General features: G+C 37.7%; 1 protein-coding gene across 2 annotated transcripts in view; it reads left to right on the top strand.

Annotated features, from left to right (window-relative positions):
* ARSB (arylsulfatase B) overlaps positions 1 to 25,079 on the top strand; it is a 187,227-nt gene that overhangs the window by 92,621 nt on the left and 69,527 nt on the right. The window contains exon 10 of one of the 2 annotated variants that reach the window (XM_074532877.1): positions 7,591 to 8,313. The exons of the other annotated variant lie outside the window; for it this stretch is intronic. Coding sequence (XP_074388978.1) covers positions 7,591 to 7,656 — 66 coding nt within the window. The 3' untranslated portion in view covers positions 7,657 to 8,313. Of the gene's footprint in view, positions 1 to 7,590; positions 8,314 to 25,079 lie in introns of those variants that run through there. 2 annotated transcript variants of the gene reach the window in all.

A 25,079-nucleotide genomic window follows, 5' to 3' on the forward strand; every position in this document is an offset into this window, starting at 1 on the left:
ATCTTGTGCAAATACTCCAGTTCTTGCAGCCTTCTGTTAATTTTTTTCAGAAAATAAGGCAGTAGGTATTCATAGTCATCATGAAAATTTTGGCAATTTTAACTCTATTTCAGAATAGCCACCTGATAAAACCTGAATGCCATTCTGCACAGGCAGGTCTGAGTAATTTAAAGTTTACAAGAAAAATTTAAATGTAAGTTCTAGTTTTAATACTGCAATGTATTCTTTTATTTTGCATAAATTTGAAATTGTCACATGTATTTTAATTTTTTATTCAGTCATATTTGTGGATATGATTCCGTGCTCTTAGAAAATAATTTTAAGTTAACATAAGTGGTGGGATGAATACGGCATAATATTAAAAGTTTCATGCGTTCTTACATCTCATCCCTCTCTCTCTGTCTCTGTGCATTGATTTTTCTCCACCTAGTTTTTATCTGGTGTGGTTTCCCTTTGAGGAGTTAACAAAGGTCTCATTTTTCTCTGTTTTGGGGCATTTAAAGGTACTAATAGACATAGTACATGACAGCTGGCATATAAGATATTCCACAGACTGCCCAGCTGATTGCACTGCTGAGATGGTAGATCATTTAGCAGAGGTATCCAGTTTGCAGGAATGTGGATGAGGTTTGTGTTGCGTATACATGTTAATTCAATCATTGGTCAGGATCATGACTGCATAAAATTAGTGCAATTACTTTCAACCAATCTTTACATCTAAGTGGCCCAGACTGCATTCTATGACAGCCCTGGCAGCTTGAATTAGACCTTGAATTAGAATCTTTTATTGCAGCTGAGTTTGGAGTATGGAAATATCCAGCCTTTCTTGAGCTTGGTTACTGCAAAAGTGGTACATGTTAACATGAAAGAGTGAAGGTCCTCTCTAAAACAGAGCTTTAGGAATAGTCTGATTTTTTGGTGTTTGACTAGCCTGTATCAGCAGTTTACCTTGTTTTTCTGTTGCTCACTGCATGCATTGCACAGTAGGTAAACAATCCTTAAGAGTGCACTGTGGCTGTCTCACATATCATGTGTGTACTCTGCGTAGTATGCCTCTGCTTCTCAAGCAGATTTAAAGAATCTCCAGGCAAGGCCAGAGAATAGAAGTCCATGTTTTCAGCAATTTCTCCAACTCTTGGCTGGTGGTCCCTCATTCTTTCCACAGGCTCCTTGGAGTTGGACAAGGAAAGGGTCTCAACAAATATTTGTGAGCAGGTTGTAACTTCTTATTTTCCAGAGCAGTCAACCCTGTAGCTCCATTTAACCTTCCACTCCTCCCGCTTTTTTATTTTGCTGTTGTTAAATCATTGAGAGGAAGAGATTCCACCTGACATCCCAAGAAGATCATACAAAGATAGGACTAGAAGAGGCCTTAAGGCATCATCTATCCCATTCTTCTGCCTCAGATTAAGATCATCCGTATCTGTCATCTGTGACTTGTTCTAAGGAACTGAGTGGTCTCCCTTACATCGTCATGACATGTGAAAATCTTCTTTGTGTGTTAACCAATTAATTCCTTTCTTGTAGTAATTTGATACTACAGTTGCTCATTCTACATCTGTCTAGGACAAAGCAAGTAATTCTTTTTCGTGTGTTGTGTTTTTTTAGCTATAATAGCCTGCTTTTTTTTCACTTCACAGGCACTGAGTTTTGTACATCAGTTACTTTTGTTGCTTTTCTTTGGGTTACCTTTCATTACTTCACATCTATTTTGTTTGTCCAGTTAAGAATATATTTGTCTTGATGCTCTAATGATGTAGAATGAAACAAAATGGGATCCTCTTCATACTTACTGATGTGATGAGGATCTTATTTTCAGCTCTATGACTCTCTTCAGCAGTTAAATTGGTGAGGAGAAGAGACAACTGGGATGTGATGGTACTTATATAAAAACATGAATGGCGTTGTGAGGGGCTTAGGGATAAGTTGTTCTTTTTCTCTCCCAGTACAAGAGCTAATGAACATGAAAATGAAACTAGCAGGTGTTGGGTTTGGAATAGCAAAAAGAGGAATTTGGTCATGCACATATATTAAGTTGTGTAACTCCACAGGATGTTGTGGATACTGAAAATTTATACCAACTGAAGTGAAACTGGACAAAATTAACGGGAAAAAGAGTCTGTGAGGGATTATTAAATACATAAGCATGACCTCTGGCTTTGGAAGTCCCTGAGCTGCAAATTATTGGAGACAAGCGTATTTGGGGAAAGTATGACTAAACGATTACGCTATTCTCATGCTCTTCCCCAGACATCTGCTTTTGGCTGCTCTTGGAGACAGAGGTACTGGGTAGACAATTTGACCTGGCATAATTTTAGATTTGTCCTTTTAAATTGTAAAAACTCAAGACACATTTTTCTGAGTTAACAGCTCAGGGTAGCATCTGCAACCCTTGTACTTTTTAGACCAAAAGCCTCCAATCCATTTTCCATGTAATTTAAGACAGAAGAACTTTCTTAATAAAACACAAAGATTACCATGAACATTTGTCTCCTGCCAGTTGGCGTCAATTGCAAATTATGTTTCATTTCAGTCATGCTAAACTGCCAGATGAGATAATACATATTGTCTCATTTAGGCAATCTAGGCAGCTATGTCTGTAATCTTAACTTGGCTTTTCTGAATTATTTTCTCCTACGTGTGTGTGAAATTGTATTTAATATGAAAGTTTTTTGGTTTTTTGCCCATCTCCCCTTCTACTGTAGATACTTTTTAACTACTTACATGAACACATGTTACATGAGATTCCCTACAGAGTTAGAGGGAAGACTGAAAGCCTTTATGTCTCTGATGGGGACAGAGAGGTATAGAGGGAGGAGGCTGCTTTGTTGCTCTTTACCCTACAGACACTGATTCACTGGCTTGATTTAGATTGTTAATTCAATGATGCGTCTTTAAGGCACTTGTAATTGAATAAAACCCCATAATCACGCGATGCAAATGTCTCATGTAAATGTAACTTTTCATCCCCAGTTTTAATGTTAACCTTATACTAGTAGATTTTCTGCTCTGTCAGATGTTGCTCATCTCTCTGTGATTCTGACAATACCTAAACAGATATTATTTGTACTTTTACAGCTGATGTGAAGTCGGCTTGAATGCAGCATCGTGCACTCAGGCAAACTTGACAGAAATGTGCTTGTGCCTGTGCCTGCTTGGGCATAAATTTGTATTGCATAGTGGTCATACAAAATGGTAATGTACCAAATGGTGATCTGGCATTAATGAAGACACAGCCATATGTTGCACGTCTACTTTTCTGTCATGTATTAATATGTTTAACATGTTTTGGCTGGGTTTTCTAAAATGAGTGTGGGGGTTAAGTTAATAGTGTTTTCCCTCCAGATGCTATCTATAGGCTGCTTCATGTTTTACCCCATAAATGTTTCCTCTGTTCTTGTAATATCAGGTAAACAATTTTAAGTTCTCCTCCTCTCAGTGGTTTGGGGCATGAGGAAAAGCAATTTTGCCAGGAGGTGGAAAGCCTGTGCAGTGATCCTAGTGGCAGTGAAGGTGGTTTATGCCAGGTGTTAGGCTGTTCTGTGTTACTAGTGGTTGATTTTCCAGATTTATCCTGTGCTACTGCAGTGGACTCTAAGTTGAAGAGGAAAGGATCATGTAGGTATTAGGAAATTCCTCTCTGAGCCTCTCTAGTCTGTAACTACATCTGCTTTTTGGGTAAATAGATCATACTTTTACTCCATACACTTTGCTTCACATATCAGAGTGGGCTTTATTTGAAGTGTGTGGCTTTGGAGGTGGGAAGGGAAAGGCAACATTTTGGTTTGTGTAGGTGAGACTATTGAAGTTTGTTGTAAATAACTGTGAGTGCTCTTCTGTTGTTTTTGGGATATTTGTGTGTAGTAACTACTTTAATCTCTACACAGCGAGTGAACATTAATTAATGCTAGTACAGTAAAATTGTTTTCTGAGTGCTTTAAGTATAGACTGCAGGAAACCCTAAAAGAATTCTTTTGTTCAAATATCATCATTTGATACTTGCAAATATTTGAATTGATGATGTATTTGCATATAGCAAATAGAATTCTCTTCTCTGAAGGATTATTAAAGCTATGCCAAATTCAGTTAGTCACAGTCAACAGCATCACAGCTGGGTATTTTGGAACTGATAAAAGAAACTATTCTTTTTAGGCAGTAAAGTTTTCCAGTTCTTCTGTTGTACTAAAACACCTCTCTTGTATGGACAGAGAAAGATTCACCTGTCTTTAACTGATTATACTTACAAGTGTGCCAGGTAACATGAAGCTACTGTTTACATATCTAACTGTCTTTCAGCTGAAGAATAGTGCAAGGTTCTTTGCCAGACATTTGGGGAATGTATTGGAGAGGCTCACACTGTAAATGTGATCTGTGAAAACCGTAAACAAAAAAAATCTGTGTAATGGTTTTTCTCCATTTAGCCTTTTGCTATTGAGTTATGCTGAAAAAAAAAAAAAGAACAAAAAAGAGCCTTTGTATCTAGGTAGCTATCATGATTGATTGTTCGTTGACCTCATATATTGACTGAGTAATTTTTTTTCTTCCAGTGAGGATGAAAAGCTCTATTTGAGTCAAACAAACCAAATTATATGGAAAACAAATCTCTCCCTTTCCAATGCACCTTCCTTTACTGGAAGGACTGAACAGAAACTGATCAGTGCTGTCATTGCTCTGTTTTGTTCTTCTCTATCTGATAATGTGAAATGCTATTTAGAAGCACTGGTTAAATTAATTTACTGGTTAATTTTAATTAACTGGTTAATTAAAATGTAGTAGTAATAGTACATCAGACTTGTATCTGTCTGGCCTGAGACAGACACAAATTTATCAGCTAACAAGAGCAGTTTTTATGTAGCCATCTTTACAAAAGTGAAATACACTCCACATCCACTCCAAAGCCTTCAGCTGTTACAACTCATAGGAGGAAGTTGGTCTGATAGCTGAGGAATGAGCACTTACAGTCCCAGCGTATGGTGAAGTGGTTTGCAGTCTGGGGAGAAACACAATTATCTGCTACTTAATTTTTGCGGGCTGACTTAGACCATTATTCCTCTGTCAAATTCTCAGAAATACAAAGTTTCTTTTTTAGAAAGCAGAGGCTTGTGTTTAAGTTTGTTTCCTGTGGTTTTCTGCATAGCCTCAGAAGTTCGGAACATCACTATGTATCTTCTTATTTAAAAAGGAAGCAGGTTTGGTCAAATATTTGTTTTTCCTAAAGGAACTGTAATTGGTGAGAATAACAAAAAATGTTTTACATTGAATAGGAACAAATAAGCATTTAATAGGGCTTAGTATACAGAGATGTCTTGAAGAATCCTGTGCATGGGGCACTGTAGTAATAAAGAGAGGAGAAGGCAGAAGGTCCAAGTGACAGTGCAAGGGGCCCCTCTTTGTGAGCTTCCTCGCTCAGGACAGGGAGCATTCTGTCTTTGGGTAGCCACAGGCACCTTGATTTTGCTTGAGAGAAGCAAAGAGTGTACCTCTTTATTTGCATTTATCTCATTACCTGATAATAGAAATAGTCTTTGTGCTGGTCTTGCAGTGAAGCTGCTGTCCTGCTTAAGGAACAAAACATAGGTTCATCAACCTCTTCTGTCTGCTGCTTACAAATAGCAACTTGATAAAGTCTCTTTGCTGTATGCCACTGTTCTTGTTTTTGCATAAAACTAAATTAATTATTTGATCATGGATGAGTTACATGTCCTCATAGCTCCAAATTTAACTAGTTCAAATTGTGTTTTTCTGTTGTTTTAACATATGCATGCCATTAATGGTTTAATAATGTAGTACAGTCTATGAACCAAGAGAGGAATGAACATTGCTGCTCAGCATTGTCCTTAGTGAGTAGAGGCTGATTTTAAGCTTTGAATCTTAATTTCTCCATGCATAATTTATTTTAGTTGTTTTAATTTGTGTGTGTGTGTTTTCATTTGACTGACATAAAGATTTAAAGCAGAAAACAATATATGGCTATAGTTAGCATGAAACTGTCTAGGCTGCAGAAGCTTGACTTTTTTTTTTTCTGTTTTTTTCCCCTCCTTTTTTCTTTGAAGTTCACATGCCTTCACAGTGGAATAAATGATTCAGTAGTTGGTTCATCCCCCTGGATTATGGATCTGATGAGAGCACAGTTTTTGAATGGCTCCTATGTGACCTGTCTTATTTTGAAGATAGGATACATTTGTTTTTTGGAAAGGGCTGACATACCTAACCTGTCAGCCAGTTGGAGGAGAAGCAGCTGTTGTACAAAAAATTTCACATTTCTTCTTCTGTAATTTAACATGATCAGGAAGTAGTTGGTTTTCCTTTTCATTTGCATGTAGGTTTCCTTTGCGTTGTAGGCTGGCACAATATCATCCGTATTCACTTTTGTGGTTGCTGACTGTGGCTCAGAGACCTTTGCAGCTCTGAGGGTCTTTGCATCTTGAACTTTTGAAAAGTAAATGAAGCAGCCAGCAGAAGACTGTTTTTCCTGTTTGCATTGGATTATTGGGGAGTTCAAGCCTCTGAAGAGGCTTGTAGCTATTCCTGCATCCTCAAATGCCACTGGCATTGAGTCTGGCAATGATGGTAGTTCTCGGTGCTGGTAACCATTTGGTGAATGTCTCTTTCTCCTTTTCCAGCCATATGTAAGTGATCTGAGCTTTGCCCTGGGTGGGTGAGTTGCTTCATCACTAATATGTGTGACTTTCTGGAGGGAGTGTGTGGTCCAAGAGACCTCACAGATTCCCTGAACACAGCCCACACTGTACTTATGTCTGTTGTTTATTATATCCTTTCAGAAACAGAAGATAAACTAAGTTTCCCTAATGACTATGTTTTTTCATAGGCTTAAATGAGCTTCTGCCTGTAGAGGGGAAATATTTTGGCTCCCTTTCACTTATTTTTCTGTGTACTAATGTTTTTGTGCAGCTCAGCTGGAAGATTCACCACCTACACATTGGTTTATCCCAGCACAAGATAGATAGCTGTTTAAATATGTGAATAGTTAAATTTTTAAATACGTGTACTGTCGGGAAAATGTTATAAAGCAAATGGCTGTGTGTTGCAGTTTATATGATATTTAATATTTATAATAATGTGATTGTTTGTTACATTGGTAACTTTTGTGATGTATTTTGAGTCTCAGAAAAAAACAGTCTTAATTTTGATTGATTAGACATGTGAAAAAATGTAGTGTTTGACCATAATTGCCATGCAGAACTCCTACTACATGATTTTCCATGACAGAAATTTGTGAAGAAAATATCATCAGGTATAGACATCATATTATCATCTCTCACTAAACACCAAGCGTCCCAAATAAAGTAAGAGGAAGAAACTGAGTTTTATCTTGAAATACATTATTTAATACTATGCAGCTATGCAGTTTAAACTAAAAAGAAAATGGGTCCAAGAAACCTAAAAACTACTGAAGAACTAGGAAAATCTGTAAGATCCAAGTTTGAGGTAGTAAGGAAAAAATATGAGTTCCAGTTGTATGCAAAAAATATTTTAGAGACCAACAAAGGTGAGGAGAGACAAAATGTTTCTTTCCTGTTTTATAAACACTTCTTTGTCCATTTACATTTACGTTTGTTTGAATTGCAGGCATTTCAAGGTACCTGTTATGAAAAGTTGTTGATGGACTCACAGGAATTAAGAAGAAGGTGTTAGAAGGATCAAAGGGTTGGTGGGAAGATTTATGAGGAAAACAAAACTACTCTTAATGGACTTTTTGAACAGTGGTGAAACTAGGTCAAAGGAGCAAGGCGATAATGAAATGAAGAAAATTGTGACCTCTGTGTCAGTGTTACATTTTGCATTGAAATAATTTTCTCTGGAACTGTTTCCCATAAAATACCAAAAATTGCATTAGTCAAATAAAATAAAATTAAGTGAGTTGCTTTGTTCAGAAAGCAGTGCTGTAATGAGCAGTCTTGCATTGACCTACACTGTGCAGACTGTCTATTCCCTACCTCCAATTTCTGGGAACCATTTGTGGGTTTATGTTGTTTTTAGATGAACTTTAGCTTCATTAGTGCTGAAGTTTATTAGTTTTTGAACTTGTGTTAGAAGTTGTAATGGAAATATTTGCCAAATATTGATTTGATATGCAGAATGTACATGGTGATACTTAGATGTGTAGGTTTATCGTTAACCCCTTTCATTCTCCATGTCTGGGAAACTTTAATGTGATGATGTCAGATGATTAATGTTATCAGTCACTGGAAATTTTAAATTTACCAATAGGCAATAAACTAGGTCAAACAAAACAAAGGAATAAGACCTCTGTTTTTAAAAATAGGTAAGCAGAATTTTTTGAATAAAAGGAATAGCTGAGGTATTTCCATTCCTCTTCCAGAACATCATAACTATATCTCTTCTTATGAATTAATGAGCACTGCTCACAATTTACTTCTCGGATAAATCAGTGACCAACTGCATTTCTAGTCATACCGTCTTCTAGTGTTTCCTTAAGAGGTGGTTGGCACACTCTCAGGAAGTGTGGTTCATTAAATTAATGATCCCTGGTAAATACAAAATTTGAAGTCATGAGGCACTCGCTCACTTCATAATTTGAGGAAGCTTTCTTTCTTTCTGCTTTCATTTATAGTTTGTGCATTTATGGTTGATGCTTTAGAAAGATAAATGTTTCCCAAAAAATTATAACAATCAAAAGTTTGTTAAAGCAAAATTAGATCATCCCTTTTTACAGTTGCTTTTTTCACTGCATTGCTGAACTATTAGCCTTGTTAGTTGCATGAACGGTTTGAATGGATTGACTGTTAAAGCATCAACCAATTCCTCAACTTGTCCATATTCTGGCATGGCTGCTGTTAAGAAAAAGTGCTTCTAAGAAACTTCAGTATTCTGGAACATAACTGAGGGACATTGTTTTGCCATTAGGAAAACATGTTTGTTATCAGTTGCTCTTTCATTATAGCTAGGGATTTTTTTAACATGAAAATTTAAAGCATTATCTGCGGTCTAATGGTTTTATTCTGAAACAGACTCCAATATCTTTGCTTTCCTCTCATAACAGATGATGCAAAATTAGATGTTAAATTGGACTTCATTTTGATACGACCAGAATAGCAGAAAATTAAATGGTGTCAGTTTCTTGATAAAATTTCAAATATTGAGTTTTGTATTGAAATTATGTCTGTTAAAGGGAGCATCTATCTTGTTTCAGCTGAAATGAAGATAATTACTTCAAAAAGGTGCATGTTCACTTTAGTATCTTGAATTTTTTAATCTCCTACTCCTGTCAGTTCCTCAGAGTCTGTATTTATTATTCTTTCAGTCAAGTAATGAAGTTGTGTTAAAAGAAAGAAATGGGTATAGATAATAGTGAAAGGAGAGAGAGATTGACTTAAGAAATCTCTTGCTGTTTGGGTTTTTTTTTTTTATTTTGTCTTGTTTGGGTTTTTTTTCTAAATGTTTTGGGGGCTTTTAGGTTGTATTTTTTTTGTTCATTTGGTTTTTTTTTTTTTCAGCTTTTTGGAGGGTTTGTTGGGATTTTTTTGTTTGTTTTGGTTTTTGGGGGGTTTTGTTTGTTTGTTTGAGTTTTTTATGGTGGATCTGACTTTGGTAGAAGTAGAATGTTCCGAGTCTGCAAGTCAGCAGCTTTGGAAAGGGTGTCCAGTACTGGGAGGTTGTCTTGAGGTACCAACCAAACAGGTTTAATTTTTTAGTCACTTACAAAAGCCTAATTCTATTCATTTAACTAACTTATTTATTTATTTAATATGGCATTGAAGACACAAATTCCAGTTCTTAAAACATGTATAACAGATACACCATGAGCTATATGAGATACACTTTCAGATGTTTTCAGGAGAACTGTAGTTGTTATGGTGACATGACACAGCTTTCATTTAGGGTTTTAAAAACAAAAAGGAACTGGAATATGTTAAATAACACTATGAACATTCTAGCTACTTCTCTTTCTCTTCAGGAGGAATTAATGTTTAATGTTGTCTGGAGCTGTATGGAATTGTAGAGAGGCCCATGATGCAGTGTTGAGCTCCTGCTGATGAGAGTTTTGGGTATTTTTAAAGTTACCTCAGAAGATGACTGACACTTATGAGATGTGATCTTCCTTTTCTTTATAAAACTGCTTACTGACACTTTAGGAAAATACCAGCATCAATTACAATATTAACTGGTGCTGAAAATTTTAATAACTAGAATAACTGTAGACAGCCTTTAGCTACATATTTGGGTTTCAAGTTTAGGTGGATCTGTTGATGTAAAATTGAAAAAAAATTACTTTTCTGAAAAGTGATGAAAGACAAATGACCAATTTGGCAGTGATGGTGTGGCAGTAACAGAGATCTGACTGAAATTTAGAGGTACTGTGAAGGGGAAAAGGAAGTGAATTGAAATGTGTGGCTTCCACCCATCAAAATTATACATGGTACATATGCTTAGGATCACATAGATGAGAAGAAATTAGTTCTGCATGTGCAGAAATAGAAATTGTAGGCTGGAAATTTAATTAAACCCCAAATCCAGCACAGCTGATGCAGTCACAGTTAAAACCCTTTTCCAATAGTAAGTGCTCCATGCCCATTTTCAATTGTCTTAAAATTCTGAAAGAACATCAAACTTTTTGTAAATTATTTGAGAGCATACAGTTGCTGGAGGGCTTGTGGGTCCCAGAGTCTGGTCTTTAGCCATTGTATGCAGCTATACAGTAGATTCTTAAATTTTAAGAGCTTTGCAGAGTATGTCTTCTCATCATGACACAACTCGGAATGCTTCCCAGTGCCACCTATTAAACTTCAGATGTCTTTTCATTTCTAAGATATGCAGTGTATCTGTATTAAATCTGAAATTACAAAAATAGTAGTTTTTTACATTAATCACTTGTGGTTTAAATTATTAGGGGAGAATAGTAATCAGTGTTATCAGAACTTAGTCTTACACCTATTTCATCTCACAGATGACTTCAGTTTTTTGGGTATTGAGGAGTCACCTACAAATCTTTAGGAGAAGTCAAAACTCTGCCCCATGAGTTTGATTGTCCTGATCACTGTGCTCACGACTGTTGAGCTTTTTCTATAAGAACTAATTGAACTGCACATTTGGGTACAGTTTGGGTATTAGTATGAATGGCATAACTGTAAATGAGAGAGCAAAACCAACAAGATATTTATAATTAATGCTATTCAGTATTTGGAACAGACACTATAGCACTTATCAGAAATCTGTAACAAAACAGCCTCCAGTCTAATAACTACAGCCATGAACAGAATCCAGTAAAATCACCAAGGCCAAGAAAGTGCATTCAGAAAATTTGGAAAAGTTGAGCAGTTAAGTTCTTTGTTCTGTTAATGCTATTTTCATCTCTATCCCTCTTCATCTTTCCCACCATTTTTTTTTCCTTTTGGAGAAGTTTCAGGGACTAGAATATGACATAAGTGTTCTGTCTCTAGTTTATCTGGTTTATTAGATTACATGTGATGACTTAATGTTGTACAATAGACTTATGGGCTGGATCTGTGTTTTGTTATGGACTGCTGGGGAGGAGAGCTGAATGTATAGTTGTGTGAGTGACTGTGCTGTCAGCCCTGAACAGTCAGAGTGCCCTTGCTGCCTGGGCAGGTAGCAGGCAGTGGTACACTAGGCATGGCCACTGGGCCCCATCGCTGGTAGTTTCAGTCCTGACCTTCTGCATCAGGTTGTGGTAGGCAGCAATATTTCACTCCTCGAGCAGTGGGTACTGCCTTGGAAACCATGCTCTCCTTCCTCCAGGGAAACAGGATAGAAATGCTGGAAGAGGCAGGCTGTGTACATGACATTGGGCTGTCTTTGGTGGGATTGAGGTTAACAGGCAATAGAATAAGTGTATAAAACTGATGCTGAGTGTTACAGGCTTGTGGAAGATTCATCTGATGAAAATTTCTAGGTTGTTTTTTATGTGAAGTGACAAGTTCAGTTGATGGATCAAGTTGTGTAATAGACTAAGGTGAAGTACTTAACCTTTCAACAACCATTTTTATTCACAAAGTTAACGGAAGCAAAATCAAAGTATCAGCTTTGATCTGGCTAACTGACAGGTGCCTAATGTAACAGTAAATATGGGTTTGTTCTTGTTTAGCTGGATTTGCAGGTAAGCTGCTGTCTCTTCACTGGTTATTTTATTGGTGACAAAAATCAGATTACCCATGTGAGCCTCTGGAGAGACACAAAACCAGAGCTTGCAAGGCTCTGACCCTGCGTTGGTCAGGCAGCCTGACTTTCAGGGCAGTGGAGGCATTATATATTTCTGGATTAATTCTTGTTCAACCTGCAACGTGAAAAGAGAGTTTAAAAATCACCAGTGATGGAAAAAGTTAATGCTTTCCATGCCAGTAACATGCAGCAGATAGTGGAATGACAAATAACAGAAAGAGATGGTAGTGTGGACAGGTTTGAAATTCTGAAGTCTAAGTCATCCTGATGAGAAGTATGAATAACTCCATTGGCATGTCATGTGGAAATGTGGCAACTCTGAAAAGAGGGTCACAGCAGATAGTCAGCTCAGCATAAGTTGTCAACATAGAGGGAAGATCCAAGGATTAGAGGAAACACCTGTCACAATTCCAGAGAATAAAAATTAGGTGCTCTGCCTGGGAGTAGAGTTTATATCATGTATTTGACACTGGTACAATTGCTACTGGAATAACCTGCTAATGCCTGTGTATCATGAGATACATCATAAGATGATGTTGACTGTTACCAGAGAAGAGCTATAAAAATCTATTTCTAGATTTCTAAAAATCTATTGAATTATTTCAGGGAAGTCATATGGCTTGAGTTATGTAGCAGTTCTGCCTTTCTAGTTTGATGAGGTATGAATCTGTTTAATAGAATCATAGAATACTTTGAGTTGGAAGCTACTTTTAAAGGTCATCCAGTCCAACCTCCCTACAGTGGGCAGGGACATCTTCACCTAGATCAGGTTGCTCAGGGATTCATCCAACCTGATATCAAATGCTTCCCAGAGTGGGGAACCCATCACATCTCTGGGCAGCCTGCTCCAGAGTTCCACCACCCTCACTGTAAAAGCCTTCTTCCTTATATCTAAGCTGAATTTTCCCTTTTTTTTATTTTAAAGCCATTGTCCCTTGTCTTGTCTCTCCATGCCCCTGTAAAAGTCCCTCTCTAGCTTTCCAGTTGGCCCCCTCTAAATACTGGAAGGTGCTGTAAAGTGGGGCACCCTGGAACCTTTTCATCTCATAGCTGAAACAGTCAACCTCTCACCTGTGTTCACAGGACAGGTGCTCCAGCCCTCTCGTCATTTTTGTGGCCTCCTCTGGAATTGTTCCAACAGTTCCATGTCATTCCTGTGCAAAGGAAAGGAAGTTCTGGGAAGGGAAGTTCCAGGAAGGGGAGGGAGGAGAAGGGGAAGGAGGGGAAGGGGAAGGGGAAGAGAAGGGGAAGGGAAAGGGCAAGGAAAGTTGTTGAAACACAACAGTGTTGCCATGTCAGCCAGAGTCACCTGTGCTTTCTGCCTGGCTTTACTTTCTGCCCTTGTTAGCTTGTGGGATAGTCCTCCCTGCAGTGCAGTCACCTCCACATCAATGCAGTCATTGCCACACTTAGCTGGCCAGATGGACCACACCAGTGCTTACCTTGCCAGCAACCTGTGGCAACCTAGGGTTTCTGCCCTCTCACAAGTTTGAATGCTTTTTTGGAGACATCTCCTCTCTGAAATAATATGTCCTTGAAATAATGCAATCTTGAAGATTCTTGGCATAAGTGAGAATGTTCATAAATCCAGGTAATTTCTCTAGATATATTACTCTTCAATAATGAATCATGGCAGCTGGGGGACTGCATTATTTATACCTGTCTTATTTCCAGGCTGAAATACCAACATATGTATCTGATTTCTTTAGAAAAAAAAAAAGATACCTTCCCACCCATAACTCCTTCCTACTGAATGAAAGATAACTTTTTTTTTTGAGATTTCATCATTACCCTTCCATTGTATGTTAATTATAGGTGCTGGTTTTGGCATGATTTCATTAGCTGAGCACTTGCCATGTCACCAGGGCTCAATTTGATTTTTGTCTTCTCTTTCTAGCATGACTTGTGCTAAGTCACAAAAAAACCCTGAAGGATATCACACAACCCTAAAAAGCAGTTAAAATTTCTGTCCTTTTTTCTCTTCTCTGAAAAATTAGCTTAATTTGAGATCCCTTATAGTATAGTAAAATAAAAATAAACTTTATCTGATAAGTGCTTTGAAGAAAATCCTGTGTACTGAGTTATGCTGTGAAATAGCATTTACTGATTTAAATATAAACTTTTAGAGATGCATCTGGATACTTAGTTTAAAAAATTGATTCTATAATGCTTTATTAGCTGATGTGACCAAGTTCAGATAAAAAAATAAAAACATGCCTTAGCAGTGTGTAGGCTTATCGTTATTTTCCAAAAAATATAGTTTGGAAATAGGGTAAAATAGAAAAGGAAGTAAAAATACTAGAAATATAAAGCAAAGTCTGGTTTTAGTTCATGTTATGATTTTTCAGTCTGAGTGTGCAGTGGCTCTTACCTAATGAGAAAAGGAGTAAATAATCAGTTCTTTCTAGCAATTAACTGATCTGCCTGCAGGATGATAATTAAAATGAGTCATGCATGTCAAAGGAAACTGAATCTTTCCCTTGACTCATTTTTCTTCTATTAATTTATATTCAGAATGGCATGCTTTAAAATTCTGCCAGAAATTGATATACAAGTGTATTCAGTCGTAAAAGTGCTGAGTGCGGCTTCAAAGCAACTCCATGTTTGAATCCCACGTAGCGCTGAAAAATTTGCCACCTCAGTTGTGTTACCTTAGAGTCTGCGATGTTTGTAGGGTCAGTTGAAAGAACCAGAGATCTCCAAGGGAATGGTGAGTCTTGCAGGATTAGCCCATGGACAGTGTTGCTGCTCACCTCCTGCCTACTTCTGACATGGTGCTACCAGCTGGCTGGTGGGTGCTGGACATCTCTACCAGCTCAGGATTCTCTCCTGAGGCTGTGTAGGTAAAAGAACTGTGCCTGCCCTGTAGTCCCACAGTGTATTGCTTCAAGAGGTAGTCCTGTAGCCACCCCTTGCCTCCCAGTTGGGGTGCTTCCCCTGAAAGTGGATGACCTGTGTTCCCATCTTCTGCACGCTGGTGAACCCACCTGTCATCCCCACCTCCAAGTATCCTCACCACCAGGTCACAGAATTGTCAGGAGAGGAGTTGGAGTACTTTCCCATCTTATTGAAGCTGACCTACTCGAGAGTAAGAGAGCCAAGAGGACAGAGAAAATGTCTGGTGCCTGCAGTTAGGAGTTGGGAATTACCATTTCTGAGCCCTCTACTTAGGAGCATGGCTGGTTTTAGGTAGCTTCTTAAATATATGGAAAATGTATGAAATTTCAGAGAGTCAGGAGAATGTGAGGCATGACAGCCATCTCATGTTTAATCAGAACATAGTTTTTTTACAGCAATTGTTGATGAAGGCTGGTGCTAGGTTTCTGATGCAGAAAAAAATGCATGTTATGAGTGCCCATGTTTTGGCACCAGTGAAAGGAAGTCTCCAGCCCAACAAAGAGCTGACTGCTGAGCTGTCAGCGTGGTGGGGCAGGCAGGCAGGCAGGCTGGCTGCTGCACCACTGTCTCATTAGATGTGTATTTCAGAAACCAGCTTCCTCCCAGTTCTATAGCATGAGCAACTTGATGTTGACTTTGCACACTGAATTATCAGCTGTGTTAGAAATTTCACTCACAATATCACCAGAAGAAGGGAATTAAGTGTTATTTGCTAGAATGTGTTGGAAGTAGGTCATGTGATGCCTCCCTTGTTTGTCACTGTGATGCATTCTGCATACTCAAGGCTTGATTATCTCCAGGGAGCTGGAACCCAAAGGCTCCAGTAAAAAGCAATGGAAGATGTACTGCTTGCTATACATGACTGCTTTTTATTATAGATGAAAAGGAAAAAACTTTTTTTAACATGCTGGGATTAAAGGTAAAATTCAGCTATTCTCTAGCATATCTTTTGCTTTTGGTGCTTGCTTAAAAATCCTTACTTGGAGCTGTGTTAATATATGTTAGTTTTTCCAAAGAGATTTTCAGAAACATTTTTTTTTAAGTTTAGCTTTCTAGAATTGGTATTCCTCTTTTGAAGAAATATAAGAAAAGCCTCTGCTTTTTGCTTGTTGAGAAAATGAGATTTGTCCAGCAGTAGAGTTCATGTGTTCGAGCAGGTAATTTTTACAGGGATTTTTTTTTTTTTGGTTAGGTATGATTGTAAATATTTTATTTGAGAAAATTAGTTGAATTAGCTTCTTGGATCATAAAGAATCAGAAATAGAATTCAGACCACCGGGTTCCTAGTTGTAATTAATGTAAATCCTAAAAAAAGTTATTTCTGTGTAGAGTTGTTGGCTAGTAGCTATTGTATGTATTTTCAGATCAAAGGAAATGAGCTGCAAATAGGGTTTTTTAAGTAACTGGCTTGTACTTTCTGAACACTGTAAATATTAATCTTTAAACACATGGAATCAGTAGTTAGTTAATCACTTAACTGCTCTTAAGTGATTAGTCAGACTGGTGAAATATTTTGCCAATTAAGAAGCAGCAGATTTTATCTGACCTACTAGAGTGGGGTGTGATTGTTAAAGCTTAATCATTTATAAGCTACATTTCATGTAAGGGGCTAATGTTTGTGACTGAACTCTTGGGTTTAACAGATTTTTTTTATGAAGTACAGTGGGATCTCATTTTATTTCATGTGGTTGTCAGAGAAGTGTTGTGGTGTGTTTGGGTTTTTGTTTTTTTTTTTTTTTTTTTTTCCTTTTCAAACCATTGAAAATACTCCAAGTTACTAACGTAGGTAACTTAATATCTGTGGGGTTTTGCTTACTAGAGATATAGATGACAGATGCACAGACACACAAATACATATGTCTTGGAAGTGCATTCATTTGAGTTAAATCCAGCTCATCTGTGTATGGGTTTAAAATTTGGACTAACTTCAAGACTGCTTCAAATTTTTCCTGTAGTTACTGAAAACTGAACACTGTATGTTGTAGGAAAATAGTATCCTGGCCACATGAGGACTAATTAAAAGTATAGGCCTGTCAGGTTTTATCTGCAAGACCTGTAACAGGAGTTTATTACAGAGAGGAAAAGCTAGGAAGAAGAGTCAAGTTAATTCTCTTCCCCTTCCCCTTCTCCTTCCCCTTCCCCGTTTTTGTGTGCATACATTTTTGCCACTCCTAGAATTGCAGAAGTCGTTGTGTCTTTAGCTCATCTGTTAGGACAACAATTTCATCTCTATTACCAGCTTGCACTAAATTTGTGATAACTGGGTGCTGTGCTTGAAAGCTTGGAAATTCTCTATTAAAGGTAAGGAGGTTTTGTTGATTTGGTTTATTTGGGTGTTTTTTCCCAACGTCTCCACCATATTGAGAGATGAGCTTGTGAATTAATTTGCTGCTAAACACAGATGCAAATGAAGTCTTATCTGAAAGAAGACTTCTTTATCTGGGTTGAAACAGACGTTTCCTCCTGTGTCACAGTTTATTCTGCTACCACTTAAAGAGATAAAGGTTGTTTCTCAGCAATGTTCATCTCTTGATGGTTTTTTTAGGAGACAATTTAGCTTCAGTAAGTGTTCACCCTTGCAGGTAGTGAAGCTTGGGTATGAAGTTTATCCTGACATTATTATAACACTCTCATTTAAGTAGGCATATTCAAATGATATATACACTTTTTTCAGATGGCAGTAACATTTTTGTTTGCTTTTTTAGTCATCTGATCATTGAAAACCTCTGCTGATTTTCGAAACAGTGGTGCTTGGACAATTTTTTCTAAGTTCACTGTCCCTCTAGGTTTAAAAATCGCAGGAAGGAAGTGTTGTATCTCTTGGCACAGTTCAAATGGTTAGATGTGTGTGTTCAGATATGGCCACATAAATTTGTTTGTGAACTGATAGATGAGTTTAGGCCATTTAAATTCCTGTTCTTTAATCAAGTTTTTAATTCTAAACTTCTGTTTAAAATACATGTCGGATCTAGGAGATCTCAAATGCTTTCCTGGTGAAAGTGAAAAGTGAAGGTTTGTGTTTTGTTGTGACATTAGGTATCCTTAAAAAGGGAAGTCAGTATATTATTAGCAGTTATGCTTTAAACTTCCTTATCTCAAATAAGTGAAGATAGGTGTCAGGCTGGATATATTATTCTGTGGAAGAGCTGTATTTTCTGACTGAACTGCAAAATGTGCATTTGTCCCTGAAGTTGGATAGTTGTACATACATTTGTAAAGTATATGCATTTCTACATTACTACACAAAATACTGTGAACATGTGCATTAAAATACTTAGGACTCACAATGCTAACAGTAACATCTGTTACTTAATTAACAGATATTTCATTTTAATGAAATGTGTGCTACAGACTTAACTGTGTTTGTCCTGCTCAATAAGAAAATGGTTTTAAGTTAAAACAATTGTGCCCTTCATCATTTAAAATAAACCAGCAAGCTAATAACATTTTTAGATAGGTCTCTCCTAAATCTGAGTTTCTGTTTCTCTTCTGCCATGATTGCAGAAAACATGAGCAATTGCCAGGGCTGAGTGCTTGTGCAGTACTGCAGTCCTAATAGAAAGCAGAGATGTCTGGAGTAATCAGAAAAAAATAATGCGTGAGCCTAACTCCAGTCAAATAATATTAAAAAAATATTACAGGTGAGGCAAATTAGAGGTGCTGTAAAGTGACACAGGTGGGCAACCTTTCCAATGGTATTCAAGGAGGGCAGTACTGAGGGTGATCCAGTGTCTTGATTCCCCAGAACTGAGGGAGGGCATAGCCTTGCTCTGCTCCTGACCAGCCCTTCTCTCTGCCTCTCCCAGACTAACTCAAGATAAAAGGAACCCAGGCTTAGGATGGTCTGTCGTGATTATGTAAAGGAGGGAAGATACTGTCTGCTGAGGTATAGGGGCAGAGTGAAGGGAGGGGAGGAAGGGAAGCCTGTCCTGATGTTCCTTTTCGTTGGCAAAAAACTTTAAACTAGTTCAGCTGCTCCCAAAGCTGCAGCCATGGGCTTACAGACAGGTCTCATCTTCTTCCACAAAACGCTTTCATTTTGTGTATGTTACTCATCATTTGGATCAAAGGAGGTCAGTGGATACAGGATAAGATGTATGAGAGTTTTAGGAACAGATCTCAGGCTTGGCTGCCTCTAAGGGTATAACATGACTGATACCATGAAACTGGCATTGTTCTGCTTCAGATCAAAGGTTTACAATCTTCTCCCCATCTTATTTCTAATTCCAGATAATTGGGGACAAGCACAGCAGGACACTGTCTGTCTGACACATCTAAATAAACTCTTATTGCAGAGATTCCTGTTCAAAGCATTCCGCCTTTTCCCTCCTCAGTGGTTGTGTTTCACAGATGGAAGGAAGCCATTTTGTTTTCACAACTTCTGTTATTGCTGGTTGATTCTCCCCTGGGTATCTCTTTTTCCAGGATTACAGTAGCAGTAATGTTAGTTTTGGAAAGAGGAAAATAAACTGCTCTGTTCCTGGAAGTCAAGGTAGTGCTTTATGGAAAGAGGAGACGTGGTGCTGTGGCCCTTGTACATAGTACTCTGGATTGAGGAGTGACTGGCAGATGTGGCAGTGGCCATGCTTAGATGAATGTTTCCAGGTACAAGCCAGTGCCCTAGAAAAACATAAATAGAAGACAGTTGTCAGCAGTGAGGAGTTAAGTGATATCACAGAAACAAAGCCTGCTCATTCTGAGATCTATCAAAATACTTGCTGTCTTGCAGAGACAGACTGGTTGAGTTACTTGCCATACTCTAGATGTCTTCCATCTGGGTCCTCATCTCCTGTTGGGGTCATGCACTTCTGCATCTGTAGGCAGTAAGGATATTCTCTGTTTGAAGGGATCTTCTGAGGCAAAGGGCATTTAAGGGTCTGCTTCACTTTCACACTGCTCACTGAGTGTACACTACTTCTGCCTGCAGGAATAGCAGGAATGTGCCGGTGTGTTCATCTGTGCTTGCTGTGAAAGCTGCAGTTATGCCTGACCTGCAGGGCAATCCTCCTGTTTCAGGGGAATCAGTTTCCCATTGCTTTGTGAACTGTCCATGCACTTCTTGTGTTTACATGAAGGACGATGGACCAGTTCTTGTGTGACAGTGCTGGGGGGCAGAGCAGCTCTGGCAGCTGTGATAAAGTACATAGGAGAGTCCTGCCAATGAGTTTGTGACCAGTCTCTTTGCATCTGGAAACTACTAGTAATAATCCCATTCTGCCAGCCAGTACATGAGGACACAGTGGAACTGTTTGGGTTGTTTTGTTTTTATTTTTTTTTTGTGTTTTAAGTCTGCATTTTTAAAAAATTTCAGTGATCATCCATAATGGAACAAAGGATAGGAGAAGGGGAGTGGCCCTGACGCTGTTTTTGTACTTTTCTGTCTGGAGAACTGCTTGCTCTTGGGTTTGTTTAACAAAACTCAGAGGCTCTGTAAATGCACCTTGGCAGAGGGAGTTTCCTGGTGAATAGCAGGCTTCCATCTGCATTTGTGTAGACTTAAAAAGAGTGTTTTGATGATGTGGTACACTGCTGAGCTAGGCTCCAGAAAGATGTCAACAAGTGTTGCACTGGTGTCTGTAAAGTCCAGCAGTTAAATCCCATGTTAGGTACGTGAAGCATAACCTTAATGACTTTTTATTAGAGTTTAGGGTAAAAGTATGATGGTAATATATCAAATATTAACACGTGCAGGAGAAGTATTCTCTGCAAGGATCCCAGCATGAAATGGTTCCTTAAGGTACAAATTTTATTCCTGCCCTGCAATTTATAGATTGTGACTTAATTTCTCCCAACACTACACTAAAATGTCTTGCTGTATCATGAGGTCTACTGAATCTCCAGTCTGAGATTTTGTTTGAACTGAAGAACTTTCCTAGGAAAAAGAATTGTTTCTTTTTCATGAAACCATTTCCTCTAACTCTCATGGCCATTCATTCTCTTGTGTAATTTGAAAACTGTTACTCTTTCATTGTATTAATGTAGTAATTTTTAACCCTGAACAGCTGTACAACTTAAGTAAGGATCTAGTTGTCTGACAGATGAAAATATTGTGTGCTTTTACTTTTCAGCCTTGGTCCCTATTTACTGCAGATGTTACTGGTGTATCTAAAATACCTGAAGGAATGCAGTATGGTGAGAAAAGCAGGAGACAGACACATTTACAGTGTGCTGTATGTCCCGGATGGACATACACTCTGCTCTACTCTGCTCTGCTTTGCTTCCTTGACAAGCAGACTCTTCCCCACTCCCGTCTGCTTCCTGGAGGCGCATGTCCCTCATGTAAGGAAGAAAAGGAAAGCTCTAATGTTTAGCAGAAACTTTGTTTTCTTTACAGACTAACTTTGTATCAACTAATTCAGTTTAATTAATCTTGCTAAGGAATGGAAACTGATTTTAGAGTTGAGTATTTAGAACATAGCCTGTTTTGTAGAATGAGAAATTAATTGATGCATGCTTTAAGTAATCTGTTACTTAGGAAACCACCTCTTAATTGAAAATACAGGGCCTATGTACTATGACACAGTTTCACAAAAAGGCGTGATGTAAAAGGAAAAAGACCAACCGTGTTAACAGATTTGTCTACAAGTGAAAAGCCGGTATTTCAGATTTAATTTTCCTTTGTGGCAGGTTTAACTGTTGTTCCCGTTGCTTAATGGTGAGGAATTCAATTTGATCTTACCTTTTGACTTTTCCAGCTGTGTTCTTACTCCTGCTTAATTTGTGCTATTCATTTCCTCAGGCTATTCCAAGCTTCAGTACAGATAAGAGAGCAAACAACCCCTGCCATCCAAAAACTGAACTAAAACCAAGTCTGTCTAGAAGAGTTTTCCATGTGGTTTCTCCCCCTGCTGTGGCATACGTATTCTGTCTTGATATTTGAGAGATCTTTATTCAAGTTTTAAATACTATTTCTACCCAACAAACTTTAAAGGACTTACAGTTGATGCAGGCTTAATTGCCTTTGCCAATTGGGTGGGACTGAAGTGCGTCTTTGTGGAAAGTTACAAGAAAATTAGTTTCTTATAGTTTCAAATAGCATATTGATTTTGCTGAGGAGAACTTTACATCCAGTGTCTGTGAAATTTCCAGAAATATTTGAGAGACACAGGTAAGTTTTTGATTTGAAACCTTGGAATTTGGATGTTGTAAAAAGCATACATTCTTTCAGTCACATGCATATACATGCCTTCTAGCTTTGTCTTTTGAGTATTTTATTCTTGCTTCTTCTCAAGCTTCTTTATTTTTCTTTCCTTTCCTGGACTGTTACCTTTTTCTGACTGTGAGGTCCTTAAAAAAGGAATTCAGATGGTATTGTTCTTGAACAAAAACTGGTGAGCTAGTATAGTGTAACATGTCATTTTTCATCTTGTCCAGTTACATAAGTTTTGAGGCTCTTTTGCTTAATTTTGAGTTTGCTTAATTTTAAATCCCAACATGGACTTCTGAGTGTGCCGTCAGTTACTAGAAGTCCAGCATTTCAGAAGTTCATTCTAAATGAACCAAACTTCACAGTAGGATACAGGCACTATCCTGTTATTTGAAAGGACTAATTTGTTTACTTGTGGAAAATATGAGAACTGTGAAGGAGCCAGTGTTGCAGATCTGCTGTAATCAAAACCCAATGAGACTCATCAGGAAAAACCTCCATGGCATACTACTGAAACAAAAGTTTAACAGATGGGCCTATTCAGATTATTTTCAGACATGTAAATTGGTTAAATGTTAGGAGTAACACTTTTCTTACTTGAACTGCAATGGTTAAATGTTAGGAGTAACACTTTTCTTACTTGAACTGCAACCAATGCGTTGTCAATTTTTTTCTGCATAGCCACTCAAAGATTAAATTAGAGTGTTGTATAAATATTTCTTTTTTGTGTATAAATTTTGCTTTCAAGATCTACAGATATGAAATAAATAATTTTAAAAAATCAAAGTGGATTTTTTTTTCCAACAGTTAAGAGGTAATGCAGTATGCTCTTAAACAGATTCATGGAGAAGATAATTGAAGGCTGTTAAGCAAAGCTCTAGAAAATCATTATACAAGCACAGTCTCTGTCAAGCTTTATGAATAACTTACTTTTAAAATAGGCCCCAAGAGCAGAAAAACTGCAGATTAAGGAATATGCTTCTATGTCTTAGGTTCTGTTGCTTCTGAAGTGTGATTTTCCCAAAGCTCTGTAGAGGTTACAAGAAGTAAACTGACTGTTTCTTGGTTGCTATGGAAAAAATGAGGAATTTGAAAATACAGAAACAAGAAAGCAGCAATTCATCCTGGTGTTACACAGGAACATCTGTCTGGAGTTTCAAAGGCAGCTAGCTATCAGCTATGGCAGATTTTCTGTCTGGCTGTGTAAGGATTGTGTGAGCTTGTTGTGTCTATATTGAAGCTGCTATTGTTCTCCTGCTGTGAAATGACAGATGGACATGTCTATCCTGAGAGATCTGCGACTTTTGGCTGACTTGTAGTTTCTGAATCCATGCATAATAGAGGTTGCTATAGTCCTTCAAGAAGGAAGAAAAACAAAAATAGAAGAAAAATCCAAATGAAACATATGGTGCCAGGCTGTATTGTGAAATCAAGAAAAGTAAATTCCTTTCTTCTTTTTCAAGGCAGATAAGTTGTTTTTCTGAATGGGAGCTCTCAGCTTTTCCTTTTTTTTTGGTAGGGATCTAACATGTATGTGTATGTAGGATGTATATGTATGTATATGTTCTTTCTTTGCCTCAGATAAAACAAGTTACAGTGCTTTCCTAGTGTAGTCACATAAACAACCAGTACAAACACATGGAATCTGAAAAGAACAGTAATGAAGGAGACTAAATTGGTTGAGATGTGTGGAGGGCATGGTGTCCAATTCAGAAATACATGTTTTGTTTTCTAATTGCATGAATTAACATGTCATTAGAAGCATGTTAATAAGTTTTCCAATTACATGAGTTTGTCTTAATATGTAGCATTAATGTGTATTAATTGGGTAATAAATATATTTTATGGTTCTGAAAATGGTTTGTCTGACAAAATCTTATTTAAAACATTCATCTCTATTCAGCGCAGGTAAATATGTTTTTGTCTTGAAATAAATGATCCTAGAATTTAAAAAAAGGAGATGGAATTACTGCTGGTTTTGAGATATCTGTTGGGAAAATACAACTGAATAATTTGGGTCACTGTTACAATGTAAAACTGGATGCTGATGCTTACTCCTCAGTTTGCCATTGCTCAATACAAACACTGGCATTTTTGCTTCTGTGATGTTTTCTCTGCAAGTTTCTGAATTGTTAAGGTCTACTAAGAGAATCTGATAGCCAAGTAGGCACCACTGTAGTTGTTTAAACTGGGAACTATAAACCACCCTTCTAGACTAAAGGATCTGTGTAAATGATCCTTTATGTATTTCTTTGCACAGGACTTTTTTAAGTCCTGTGCAAAGAAATACATAAGGAAAAACTATATATTGTAGAAGTGGAAAACATGGAATGGGCTGTGGATCGACATAGTTTTTCTTTTCCAGAATGTTTTATCATGTTAATAGAAACTGCATATTTTTTAAGCAGTAGAAAGACAACAAATTAATTAAATGCTTGGCTTGGCTTTCCTCATGCTGTACTTCAGGCAGGTATGCCACAGCTCACCTCTCTGTTGGCTTTAGTTCCTTACAGAATATTTGAAGGAGCTGGATGGGCCAGTGTGAGGCGGTGTGAGGTGTGTCTCTCCCGTGGGCACACTGCAGTCTGCCAGTGCAAGCGTGTTGCTCCTGAGCAAAGGGTCGCTCAGAGTCACACAGTCAGTACCTCTTTCCTTTTCTTAAGCTAGTAGGGGTCTGTGCAATCCAGTTTCTTCAACTGCCATGTTCTGTGAAAAGTGGTATTTTTCTGCTAATACATAACTTTAAAAAGTCAAGAACAATTGGTTCAATTCAGTGCAATGTAATTGCAGTATAGATACTGTAACCTTGATCCTATTCAGTAGAATTTTGATCCACATCCCAATAGAAGAATTTCTGCTTGCCTAAATTGAT

Source organism: Zonotrichia albicollis, chromosome Z (assembly GCF_047830755.1).
Source record: "Zonotrichia albicollis isolate bZonAlb1 chromosome Z, bZonAlb1.hap1, whole genome shotgun sequence".
In the NCBI taxonomy this organism is placed as follows: domain Eukaryota; kingdom Metazoa; phylum Chordata; class Aves; order Passeriformes; family Passerellidae; genus Zonotrichia; species Zonotrichia albicollis.